Source organism: Delphinus delphis, chromosome 19 (genome assembly GCF_949987515.2).
Source record: "Delphinus delphis chromosome 19, mDelDel1.2, whole genome shotgun sequence".
Lineage (NCBI taxonomy): Eukaryota > Metazoa > Chordata > Mammalia > Artiodactyla > Delphinidae > Delphinus > Delphinus delphis.
The window spans coordinates 11,778,079-11,790,921 of NC_082701.1; the positions used below are offsets into that span (position 1 = coordinate 11,778,079).

The 12,843-nt window shown below is 59.6% G+C and overlaps 1 protein-coding gene and 1 long non-coding RNA gene across 5 annotated transcripts in view; one reads left to right on the forward strand and one right to left on the reverse strand.

Annotated features, from left to right (window-relative positions):
- Positions 1–540: 540 nt before the first annotated feature.
- Positions 541–4,991, reverse strand: LOC132414135 (uncharacterized). The gene is made up of 3 exons (XR_009516896.1): positions 4,776–4,991; positions 3,826–4,013; positions 541–2,313 (listed from the first exon to the last, which is right to left on the reverse strand). It is a non-coding gene; the product is annotated as an uncharacterized lncRNA (long non-coding RNA).
- A 427-nt stretch (positions 4,992–5,418) lies between these two features.
- The window catches only part of BAIAP2 (BAR/IMD domain containing adaptor protein 2), a 70,955-nt gene continuing 63,530 nt past the window's right edge, over positions 5,419–12,843 (forward strand). For all 4 annotated transcript variants that reach the window (XM_059997502.1, XM_059997499.1, XM_059997500.1 and 1 more), the window contains exon 1: positions 5,419–5,559. In XM_059997502.1, coding sequence (XP_059853485.1) covers positions 5,506–5,559 — 54 coding nt within the window. In that variant the 5' untranslated portion in view covers positions 5,419–5,505. The remainder of the gene's footprint in view (positions 5,560–12,843) is intronic.

Below are 12,843 nucleotides of genomic sequence, written 5' to 3' on the forward strand. Positions count from 1 at the left end.
GGGCAACGTCACTGATCCCTGGAGGCACAGGGTGAAGCCCGTGCCATCTGCAGCCAACATTTTGATCAGAGAGATGAAAGCCTCTGAACCACGTTCAGCTCAAGGGGGAGCAGGTTTTGAGGGAAGAGCACATCTAAGTAAAAGCCTGGGGAGGAGGGAGCTAAGAGCCGCATCTGGGTGGCAGGAGATCGGCCATCAGCTGGGCCCACGCCCCCCGTGCCAGCCTCCTGCACAGAAGACACGTGGCAGAGCGGGCGCGGGGCACCCTGTGGGGACAGGGCCACTGCTCTGCCTACTGAACCCACAGGCACCAGACTCTGGGGTGAGGTGCAGGTGCCCTCCTTCAGACCCCCAGGCCAAATGAGGCTTGTGCCAAGGTCATGGGTGCCCCCCCCTTTAGTAAACTTTACATTTTAGGACTGTTTACATTTACAAAATTACTGCAAAGATAGCCCACACCCAACAGTCTCCCCTATTGTCAACATCTCACATTGCTGTGATGTGTTTGCTACAATGAAAGGACCAACATGGAATCACTGTTGTTAACTAGAGTCTGGACTTTATTCAGGTTTTCTTAGTTTTTACCTCGTGTCTTTCTACTGCTTCAGGACCCGTCCCGGACCCCAGGTGACATTTAGTCATCATGTCTTCTCGGGCTCCTCTTGGCCAGGACGGTCTCAGGCTTCCCTGGCTCAGATGATGTGCTGGGCAGGGATCTGCAGACTGTCCCTCTGCTGGGATTGGTGATGTTCCTCTCATGATAAGCCTGGGGTGATAGGTTTGGGGAGGAAGAGTACAGCGAAGTGCCTTTCTCAGCACGTCAAGGCCACGTACAGTCCCCGTGGCTCACCCTGCGCGTGTGGCCTGGCTGGCCTGGCTGAGGTGTGCTTGTCAACGTCTTCCTGGCACCTGTGCTCTCTGGAAGTCGCCGCGCAGCCCACACCGAAGCTGGGGGTCTCCTGGAGCAGCCGCTGTAAAGGGCAGCTTCTCACGTGCTTTCCCACGGGCACTCGGGTGCTCTCTGGAAGGTCCTGTCTAACCACTGACGATGACAATCTCTAAGACACACCGACGGCTCGCCATGTGCCGGGCACAGTTCTCGGTGCTTTTTCTGCCACCTACACCTCGGCTCTCCCAACACCCTGCTCAGGTACCTTGCCCACCTGGAATCTACCCAGGCCCCCATGGCCGTCACACTGCTGCTGTCCCAGCAACTGGCCCCGGGTACTGGCTCCCCAAGTCGGTGGTCATGCCGTCAGCAGCAGCCCCAGGTAGACGCCAGGCTTCGCCCTGTGGCAGGCAACATGGCCCTGCCTCATGCTGGACAAAGCCACAGTGTGCTAGAAGCCGCTGAGGTTACCTTCCTGACAGCAGGACACAGGCCTCCCCCCACCCCGGAGCTTCTGGCTCCAGGCACCCCCATGCCTTCTTGCTGACAACGCCGACAGTGTGAAGAATGTGGGCCGAGGACCAAAAAGACAGTACTCTGGACACAAGTCGGACAGTTCTGCCCAGTGACCCTGCCCGGGCCGGTCGCCCAGAGCACCTGGCGTGGAAGGAAGAGGCAGCAGTGGCCAGAGAGGATGGGGAAGATGAGACAGTGCCCATGCCTCCACTCTCTCCTGCTCTGGAACTTTCTGGTTACTGATTACAAGTGCTCTAATCCAGGAAGGAGAAAAGGAAGAGGAGTTCTGATTGGGTGGATTCTTCTCTTAGAGAGACGGGGAGGCTGCCAGGAGGAGGGGGGCGGTGGAGAAACAGCTCCCTTGACAGGCACGAAATTTCCCTGTGATCTGAGACACATCGCCACCCCCTTAGGCCAAGCTCAGCAGAAACCGGGTTGGGCTGGTCAGAGAGAGAGATGGTGGTGAAAACCCTTCAAAGTTCTGCGGTCACCTCAGAAAGGGCTCCTTCTGTTTAGCAGAAATTCACAAATCCTTGTGCCTGCCTTGCCAGGAGAACAGCTTGCTTGAAAAGCAGAGGCTGTCATCCTGTAATTAAATCTGAGACCCCCCCTCCCTACGTGACGTTGAAATGAAACCACTTACATAACGCAACTAAAAATAAGTTGATGAAGAGATGCACTTTGATTCTCCCTGCTTCTAGCCTTTTTCTCCGGGGCCACCCATGCTGGGGTCAGTTGACCCAGGGTCAGTGTCCGCAGCACCACGTGGTCAGATTCTTGTCTCCGACCCCTGCTCCGCACCCTGTGTGCGCGAGGCCCCATCACCGGTGCATGGGGCAGGGGGACCTCAGGTTCAGAAGTGGGATGCTGTGGGTCACCATGGCTACACACCTCCCTCGTCGCTCGGCCTGTGGAGGTGAGGACCGGCAGTAAGAAGTGACGGGAAACCGGCAGCGGGCAGATTCCAGCCCATCTGCTTTCTCAGTGATTCCTGATGAGCTGCTCATTTATAGAAAGCCGCTCCCCGACCCCAAGTAGTGCAGGAAGAACAACACCCTGGTCCGGGTGAGAGCAGTGGGCTTGGGGTGCTGGGGGCTGAGTGTTCTGGCTGGTCCTGGCCCTCTTGCTAGTCCCTGCAGAGCAGGCGGGAAAAGCAAAGGCTCTCCATCATGACAATGGCTTCTTACGGGTCTAGGAGAGGGATGGGCCTGACCCCAAGTCTAAACAACCCCCGCGGCACTGACCACCAACCTCCAGGCAAGTCACTAGATCCCACAGCACCCCGACGAACTCTCAGAGTCCAGGGGAAGGGAAGGAGGTGGGGTTGGTAAAGGTACCGAGACAAGCAGGCCCTCCTGACTCCCAGGAGTGGCACTGGGGCTGCCTTGGCACCCAGCCCACCCCCTGGCCCTGGGCACTGCTCAGGCTCTAGGTCCTCACCTGTGGTACTCAGCCCTGCCCAGACACTGCTGCCATCTGAAAGGCCTCCCACCTAAGAAAGGCCTGAGAGGACACTGGTGGTCTCCTGGCCCGAGGCTCTGACCTCCTTGCAGCTGAAGCGGTGAGCACCCAGCGCTGGGCACCTCGGCAGGCTGGTGGCTGGGGGAAGCCGCCCGGTAGGGGGCGGACTTTCTCGCTGCGGTTCTCCAGGCCCAGGTGCGACCCCCTCGCCAGTCCTGCTCTGCACCTGCCATCAGCCCCGCGTTTCTCAGTGCTATTGGGCTCAATGCGCTTATTTTCACTCGCCCCAGGTGCTCTGTGAGCACACTTCTTACTGATGGCTTCCCTCCTAACTGTCCACCTCCTGCCCAGCTGTCAGCTGGAGGGTGCAGGCCAGAGGTGAGGCTGCAAAGCAATTAGCCCAAATCAGGCAGGCCAGGCTGAGTGGGTCTCCTGCCTCAGCTGCTACCAAATGTGAGCGTCCCGTTGGGCAGGAGGAGGGCAGTCAGGAGCAGGGCCTTCTAGAGGGTGGGGCGGGGCTCAGAGCCATGGAAGATTTTCTGGTGAGGCCCCTCTCCTTTCTCTACTGTCTTGTGGCTGACGGGAGCAGACAGCCCGGGAGAATTCTCCCCAAGCTAATTCCCCTCCCAGAGTGATGAGACCCTGTTTTCTCCGGCCAGCCTCCACCCACCATTCCCCTGGTCCTGGTCACTCCACTCCCTAAAGACGAGCAACAGCTCTTGCCCTGCACCCACCCAGCTCCATGTTGGCCCGTGACTCCATGCAGGTCAATGGATGTCAGTCCTAGGGCTGGAAGGATGTAAGCGTGCGCTGCATCTAGCTGGCCTGGAGGAAAGGGAGCTGGGGGAGGAAGACGGGCCTGACTTCTGTCACCTGAGCCAACAACGCCCTCATTGTCAGAGCCAGTTTGAGCTGGCTTTCTGTTACTTGCAACCAAAAGAATCCCAGAAATTACTTACACCGGAATCTACCTTAAAACACTGCAAGCAATAAAACGGGGGCTGGTAGCAGAAAGGAAATTAAACCAAGAAGAATCTCTGTGAACGAAGGCTGGAGGTTAGGACAGAAGGCAAATGCTTCCTGAATATCCCTTCCATTTTCTTCGAATCCACGTGAAGCAGAGTGTAGTCCATTCAAGTCAATGACCCTGTGGAAGAAACCTGTCTTATGTCCCTGCTGTCTTCTGGACTCCCCCACCTGTCTGGGGTGGGGTGCGGGGGTGGGGAGGGAGTCTGTCTCCTGGGGCACCTGCACTTGAAGGGATGACTGTCCAGGGATGGGATGCTGGCAGAGACTGTCAGGTTTAATTAAAGGGAAACACTTAGATCTGGTGTTTTACGATGTAAAGCAATTAATTCCTCTACGTTAGTCTAATTTACGTAAATACTTCTCCAAGGGAATTGTACGGAACCCTCTGTGCCAACTTGGTCAGCTTATGCAGCAGAACCTCCCAGGAATCGCCTTCAAAAACCAGGCATCTCTGACCCCTTGATCCACCTAGGAAGGTTCCCCCTCCCCCAGGTTTTCCCACCCCACCAGAGTGCTCCCTGCCCCCCCTCCCCTTGAGTCCTCCCTCCCCAAGGAAACTGCCCCCAAAGAGGATCTTCTGCCACTACGAGGGTCCTCTGTTTCCCTAAGCGTTCGCCCTCAATCATTCCCACAGGATCGTCTCCCCACACCCCCTCCAGAATCTGCCCCCCAAATCCCCACTCCCCAGAGTCCTCTTCTGCAACCCAGGGCCCTCCCCTCTCCAGAATCCCAGCCTCAGGCCCCCCTCAAGATGCACCCCTCACAGGGTCCACCCTTCTCCAGCGTTCTCCCCAGGGTCCTCCCTCCTCCGAGACTTCCTTCAGGGTCCTCCCTCCCCAGAAGGGCTGGCCCGGGGATCGCAGCCACCCAGTGAACTTACCTACTAAAATTCCGGGTCGCGGCCGGACCCCCAGGGCACAGCGGCGGCCTCTCACCATCCTGCACCAAGCCCGTGCGGCAGGCATCCGAGCGCCCAGGGACCCTCCCCTACCCAGCGAGGGCACCCGACCCCGACCGCGTTCGGGGGAGCGGCGCCCAGGACACGGCCACCCCGACTCGCCACTTTGCTGAGTGCCTCCCCCACGCGCGTTCGCGGCCGGCGTGCCCCCCCCCGCTTCTGCTCCCTTCTTCCTGCGCCACCCCGCCCCCGCCTCCCCGCCCCCAGCCCGGCTGTCGCCCGGGCCCCCAAGGCTGTTCCCAGGGCCCCAGCCTGAGCCGCGCCTCCGCCTCCTCCCCCGCGATCGACGGCGCCAAGGCCCAATCGCTGCCTGAAGCCGGCCCAGAAGCCCCGCCCCTTACCCGCCCCCTTCCCCGGGCTCCGGAACCCGCCAATGGGAAAGGCGTTGCGGGGTCGGGGCCTGTCGGTTGCCTAGCAGCAGCGACTGGGCGGGGGCGCCAGGCCGGGGGCGGAGATCCGGGTGCGGCGGGGGCGAGCACGAGGTGGGCGGGGCCTCAGGGGGCGGGGCCTGATCGGCTATAAAGGCGGACGCCGGCTGGACGCCGCACTTTTGGTTTGGCTCTGCGCGCTTCGCGTTGGTAGTCGTTGCCGCGTCCGCAGTCGCAGCTGCTTGCGCCCCCGCTCCGGTCAGTGGTGTAACCGGACCAGCACCATGTCGCTCTCTCGGTCGGAGGAGATGCATAGGCTCACGGAAAATGTCTACAAGGTGAGCTCTGCGCCACCCGCGCGCTCGCGCCCGCCCGGGCGGTCCCTGGGCTTTCGGGGGTCGTCCCGGCGCGGCCGCGGGGACCCAGCACCGGCCCGGCATAAGTTGGCGCGGGCGCCCTCGTCCAGACAGCCCCCTGCTGCCCACGCGCTCCCGGGGGCTGGAGCCCTCGAACCCGAGTGAGGTGGGGGCACGGGCGCGGGCTGCGGTGTCCGGGGTCTGCCGGGGTCCGGGGCCGTGGCTCCTCGTCGCTCTGCGCTCTGTGGTGGTCCCGCCGGGCGCGGTTACGCAAGCCTCGGGCACTTTTTTCTCAACAGGCTTTTCCTTTCCACAACTCCTTCCCGGGCGTCTGTGGACGTGGCCGGGTGGGAGGTCGCGCAGGGGCAGCTTCGATGGGTGGACAGATAATCCGTCATCTTATGTAACCGCGGAGGGAGAAGACTAATTGTGTAGGAGGCTGGCGCGCCCGCCTCTGCTTCTGATGTGTGAGGAGTCGGCTCGCAGCCCCCGGTGCGGAACGCGGGTGTGCCCGCCGGACCCTCGTCGCCCCCGCCCCGGCATGTTTTGCGCCTGTGTGCACGTGGGCAGACACCCGAGTTTCAGTTTCTTAGCATCCATTTTTTCGGTTTGGACCCCCGCCCCCACCAGCACAGACCCAGGCTCCGGTGGCTCAGGGCTGTTCCCGGCAGCATTTCCTCACGGGAGATTCGTTCCTTGGGCGGTCCACGCAGTCCTCTTACAAAACCGTGCTCTGTTTCAAAACTGTGCCTCGGGGTTAAGCGGTGGTCGGGGGCGGGGAGGGGTGGGGGGTTCGGAGTTGGTATTTACGCGGCGGCGGCGGCTGGTTCATGGCGGCGGAGTGGGTTTGCAGCGCGCTGGCAGAGCAACAGTTTCTAATTGTGTTAAACAACTACGCTGTGCCTCTTTAGCCAGCGGCCTGCCAAGCCCTCTTTGCGCGCGGCGGGGGAGGGCGGGGAGAGGCCTCTGGGGGGCCGTTAGCTTTCAGCTGGAGTCCGGCGCGGCTGGAGTCGATCATGGCTGCTAATAAAGGTTTTTAAAGTTGTAGCTAGGTCACCTGGAAGAATCCTGAAGCTGGGTCAGGGTAGACTAAGTCAGTTCTGAAGCCATGTTAGAGGTGCTGGTAAACAGGAGACTGACGAAGAAGCAGCACGTAAAAGGAACAGCTCTTGGGGGTTTTATATTTGTCTCACGTAGAGTCGGTGGCATAGGTTTTTGGTTGTGTTGCTCTGTAAATGCTCTCAGGGGAGGGAGGTTTATTAAATTATTAGTCATTAGTTCTATTTCGACTTGCTCATTATTGCAGGGGGTAGAAGAGAAATGCCTGGCTTGGAGGTTTTTTTCCCCTGTTTTCCCTGCTTCTGCACTGAAACCACCAAACAGGAACTTTAATGGCGAGAACTAGGAGGGAGTGTGTGGCGTGGCTTTGCTCTGGAGAATCCCATGATCAGCCTTAATAAAACACTTAAAACCGAGCAGTCAGGCGTGTTGTTCCAGCTGAGCAGCTTCTGGATGGAGCTATGATTTGTCTGTAGGTCTGAAGTGAAATCTGTCGGCAGGATGGTGGCAGAAAACGGTTAGGATCCCAGCTTTGGGGGGTTGGGGCACACGTTCAACAGGCTAGTTTGCGGTCTGTGCTCGGCGGGTCAGCTGATGACTGAGCTCCCACGGGAAGGTGTGGCTGAGACCAAGGACTTTCACGTTGGACACATCGGAAAGTGGGTGTCCACAGGCTGGGCACCTCACACACTCCTGGCTGGTGACGGCTGCAGAGCCCGTGGGCAGGTCGGTTTGTGGGCGGTGCTCCCCTGCCACTCTGCGACCTGACTGGTGGGTTTTTGGTCCGGTGCTCTTACTGTTTGTGGTTTGTCACTGGGAGCTCGGGTTCTGCAGCAGAGCCAGGACAGGTTGGGCAGCTTCAGCACACTGGCTGGGCAGAGACCAGGCCACCTGAGGCGCAGTCAGGATACAGCCAAAGCCACTGTGTGTGGACCCAGGCCGGTCCGGCTGGTCCTCTGCTCTGTCCAGGGACGCTGCTGCCTCTGTGCCTGGGTTGGCAACTTGTTGGAGAGTGGCTGAGATGTGGCCCTGCTTAGTGTCACCCCAAGCTGCAGCTCAGCTGTTTGTTTTGGCCCCTGTGTCTTATCAGCTGCAGTTCTAAGTGGTGTTTGTCTTGTCAGAGAAGGGAACGGTGGGGACGCTTGTCCTTGGCCTTGCTGATTAAAAATGCGAGACTAAAATGTACAGTTTTGATTCTCTTCCCTGGAAGAAGCCCTAGCGCCGGATTTAATCTCTCTCCCTGTGGCCCGGTTCCCGTGGGAGCTGTGTCCTCGGGGAATTTCATGGAAGATGAAGGGGCGAGAAATGGAATGGTTTCCAGACATCTGCTGAGAGCTCACCCTCAGACCGCGGGTGCAGGGACAGGGACTGAAGCCCTCTGGGGACTCCCTGGGCTGGGCCCCTCAGGGGATGGGGGTGCAGGCAGCAGAGCCTGGAGCCCAGGACTTGGCTCTCAGGCAGCCCTGGGTAATTGCCTGGGGTGAGGAACAGAGTTGCGGGGTGGGGGTGGGGAGTCTGCTGCTCAGGATTAAGCCCAAATTGCAGCTCTCTTGGGAGAGGCCGCCAAGCATCCCCTTGTGCTGGAGAGAGAGGGCCTTCTTTAACAGCTGACCCTAGACCCCGGCTTCAGGAGAGTGACTGTCAGGTTCGTGTATTTCTCTCGGTCCTGTATCTCAAGAGAAGCCCTGGCTCCAGGCACCCTAATGACCTGGGAGGGGGGCGGCTCTGGCACCTTTTGTAGGAACAGCACCACGGGTCTCCGTCCTGTCCTGAGGATGTGGGAAGGTGGGGGACAGCCTGAGGAGAAGGATGTCTCTGGGAAAGCTTCAGGCATGGCTCTTCAGGGTGTCGTGGGCCTTGGGCCTTGGTCACCAGAGGCTGTCCAGTGGTCCTCACTCTGCAGCTGTGTGGGGAAGCTGGCCTGGCCTTGCGTACCCGCCCTGCGAAGGCTGCTGTGGCCAGCAGGTTCCTGCAGCCGGAGTCGGTCAGGTTTGCCACCATTGGTGCAAGGTGGTGGGCGTCAGCACTGGCAGGAGAGACCCCACCTGGTAGGTGAGAGCCCACTGCTGGCCAGGCCTTGCCCGCCACCCTCCTCCAGGTGGGAGCAGAGGGAAGCACGAGGGCCCAGGTCCTCTACTGCTGACCCTAGACCCCCTTCCACTGCTCAGCAGTCACAGCAAACTGTTGGCCGCCATCAGAAGCCTGGCGCCTAGAGTGGACAGAGCTGCGCCAGCTCCCCATTGGGGATGGTGAAGTGCTGCTCTGACAGGCGCTTCCTTGGCAACAGAAACGCCTGCTGGGGAGCAGCCCTGAGGGCTGTGTGTGTGCATGTGAGTGTGTGCTTGTGTGAGCAGGAACATGTGTGCACATGTGTGTATGTGCAGACGTGTGTGAGCTCGAGCACATGCATGCAGGTGCCTGCTGGTATATTCACAAGTCTGTCCAAGTGAGCACGTGTGTGCCTGAGTGCACGCATGTGCGTGCATGTGGTGCTTTGTTTTGCTTTAAAGGTGACTCGAGTGCCGCATTGGGGTAGAATCTTCTCATAAAAAGAGGGGCCTGATGTCCCTGAGTGGACTCAGAGCTGCCCTTCCATGAAGCGCGCTATGTGGTACCCACTCTTTCCACCACCAGCGCAGCAGCAGTACTGCGCCTTCCATCCCTTCTGGAGTAGCCAGGGCAGTTTCTTTGTCGCACTGATCTCTGGGCAACTGGCTTCAGCAGCTGCTTGTGCCCAGGTCACGTCCCTGAGGTTGCTGCTGGACATTGCCGAAGTTTGCTGATGGTCATGAGGTGGCTTGGTGCCTGGGGTGTGGTGGCTCTGCAGAGTTCCTCACTGGGCCAGGAGTGTTTTGCCTGTGCTGCCATCCCTATTGGTCTCTCCTGGAGAACGTGTCTTTTGTTGGGGAGGCTGCTCGGGACAGACCATGTGCACTTGAGGCTCTGGGTACTGGTCCAGGGCTCTCGGGGCATCAGTGGGGAGGGCCATGGGAGGTGCTGTGGAAGCTGCATGCTTGTTGCCACCTTGTTTTAGGCCAGAGCTCCTCTAGGCCTGAGAGCCAGCAGGTCCGTCCACCTCCCTCCCTCCCTCCCCTCCCTCTTCGGCACAGGTGGTGCTGGCTGGGCTGCCCAGGTTTTGGGGCCTTTCAGGGGAGGACAGGCCATTGAACAGAGGGCCCCGTCCCCTCCGGGCAGGAAGGCAGGCTGGCAGGGAGTCCGAGGCCCTCCTGGCACTCCCCCCCCAGTTTGCAGGTCTGGATCCTGCTCAGGGGAGCCCTGCACAGGACTGAATGTGTGGCAGGCAGGGCTGGCCTTGTCACTCGGCGGTCCCCACTCAGGCTTGCATGGCCCCCGGGACAGGCGCTGCCTGGGCTGCCCTCCAAGGGCAGGCACACCTGAGCAGTGATCTGGTGGGGGGCTCCCTGGGGCACTGGCTGGCTGGCTCCCGTCCTCCTTCCTCAACCCTCAAGTGCACCGGGCCAGGGCCCACCGCATGAGGCCTTCCTGGCCACTGTGTTCGGGCAGTTTCCCATGAGGCCTCAGAGTGGAGAGGCTGTCCTCATTACGGTGCAGGCCTGTGCCCGCTGAACACGCTGCACCGGCGTGCCCGGTGGGGCTGTCAGCACTCTGCTACTGTCTGCTGCCTGCGGCCGTGGCAATTACAGGCAGGTGTGGACTGTGCCTGCCCTGTACTTCCCCCACCCCCCAGCTCTGATTCATTTGGGCCCTGATTGTGCTGCACAGCTGTGAGATGACTCAAGGGGCCCCAACCAGAGGGTGCAGGGTGCACGAGGGTATGCACCCATTTCCCCCACCAGGTGGGTTCCCAAGGGCTCCAGCCAGCGGGCCTGGGAGGAGGTTGGCACCCAGGCTTCTCTTATTGGAGAAGATCCTTTTGTCCCTACCTGACGTGCTCCCGAGCAACAAGGTGTGGTGACTCAGGACCCACATGGCCCCTGACTGTGGGGACCCTGGCCTGGAAGGGTGGCCAGCACATGTGTGTCAGTGCTTGGGAATGGATGGACCTCGTTTCTGATTCTGGGGCTCTCGCTTTGCTCACTGTGACCATCTCTGTCGTGAGTCTGCTCTCTTAGCTGTTTGCTCCACAAGCAGTGGCCCAGGACCCCCGCAAGTTCTGAAGGTGGTGCCAGGCTCCTGTCCCCACGCAGAGTTCCTTTTTCTCAGGGCCTGAAGGCAAGCCAGGGTGTTAGCCAGAAGCACCTGGTCCTGCCATGTCCTGGGGGCCCAAGGGGTCAGTTGGTGTGAAGGCAGGGCCTGATGGGAGTCCTGTCTCTAAGAGGTGACCTTGGAAACCTCAGGAGCAGGCAGGGGATCTGCACCTGCGAGTGAGCATGCAGTGGGTGTCAGCAGGACCCCTTTCTGTCTGTCAAGGGGCGGTGGGGTGGCAGGTTGGCCCCTCCAGCTGCCTTTGGCCCCTCCTCCCAACTTTCACCGCAGGAGCCATCCTCTGCCTTGGAGGTCTTGTCTGGTGCTCTGCTCCTGCAGCGAGCACAATGACCAGGATGGCCCCAGGTCCCTGCAGGCTCCCCTTGCAGCTCCAGTGCCTGTCTGGGGCCTGGTGGAGCCAGTCCTGACGCCCTGGGCCGTGAGTTGAGCATCCCGAGGGCCTCCTGCAGACCCTCGGGGCATGTGCGTGAGAGAGGGACCCGCGCCCTTGGGTCACGAGTACCCTGTGCCGTAAGGGGCTGGGAGAGGTTGTACACCGCAAGGAGGAATCAGGGCCAACAGCGGGAACAGCGTGCTTTTTTTCTTGCTTGGGATATTTATTTTCTAGTTATGAAAACAGTTCTTTTAGAATTACTTGGACAGGTTTTTTAAAAGTGATATGTCAAAGGCACATGACATAGGGCTTCCCTGGTGGCACAGTGGTTAAGAATCCGCCTGCCAATGCAGGGGACACGGGTTCAAGCCCTGGTCCGGGAAGGTCCCACATGCCACGGAGCAGCTAAGCCCATGCGCCACAGCTACTGAGCTCGTGCTCTAGAGCCTGTGAGCCACAACTGCTGAAGCCCGCACACCTAGAGCCCATGCTCCTCAACAAGAGAAGGCACTGCAATGAAGAGAAAAAGAAAAAGAGAAAGCCCGCGCCCAGCAACAAAGACCCAATGCAGCCAAAAATAAAATAAGTTAAATAAATTAATAAATTAAAAAATAATAATAAAGACATGAGATTAATTGGTAGAGTTTTCCTAAAACCTCTTCGGATTCAGAGTCTGACTCTTCGGAGCTTTGTTTCAGCTCACAGTCATCAGGGTCAGGGTGTCGCCTGGGCCTCACCTCTGGCCATCCAGGTGTTGGAGAAATGGGGGCTTTCCTGAGCACGGCTGTGGGCTTTTCTTCCAAGCCCTCAAACCCTTGTTCTGCCACTTTCGTTTGCTGGCATTTTGTTTCTTGACCAAAGAAGGTTTCCCCACGACAGCCAGGATCTCTGTTCCTTCTTACTCGCTAAGTGGTCTGTAGATGTAATGTCCCCGCTTGCCCCTGCCCAGCGGTGCCAGGAACAGTCACCAAGCAGCCCTGTGCCGGGTGACGACACACGTGTAACAGGTTGTGAAACGTGCTGGGATTTCACAGGTGTCTGTGCTGTGAAAGAAATCGACATCCTGACGTTGGAATGGGGGTGGGAGCTTTGTGGAGGAGGGGCTGTGCCCCCCACCTCTGGGAGCTAGAATTCCATCCAGCAGGGCGTTTGCATCTCTGGGAGCCAAGCGTGGGCAGAGCTGACCTGCTGAGCCAGAGTGGCCTGGCTGCTTCCAGCCCGGCTATTAAAAGAAGGGGGTGTGGTAGAGCCTGCATTGGTGCTGATGTGCCCCAGGTGGAGGGGACCGGGGGTCCCTCCACACCCACTGCCCCTCTGAACCCACTGTGGGGCAAGTCAAGCCCCTCTGCCCTAGCCAGCACCTTGGCAGAAGCAGTTGTCGTCCACACCTCTATTTATTCCCTCCTGCCCCTCCCACGGAAGGCACATCCTTTGCAATCCAGGGACTAGTGGTTCCCAGGCTGTGGCCAGTCCTGCCCTTGGGGATCCAGGGCCTTGCTGGCCACAGGCAGGGAGGCAGCCAGGGGCTACAGTCAAGCCCCGGCAGGAGACCTGATTTCAGGCTTCTTGCACAGGCCCCCCTGGGCAGGGGACCATGAAGTTGGGTGAAGAGGCTGGACCGTCTCACGCTCTCATTCTGGCTCTGC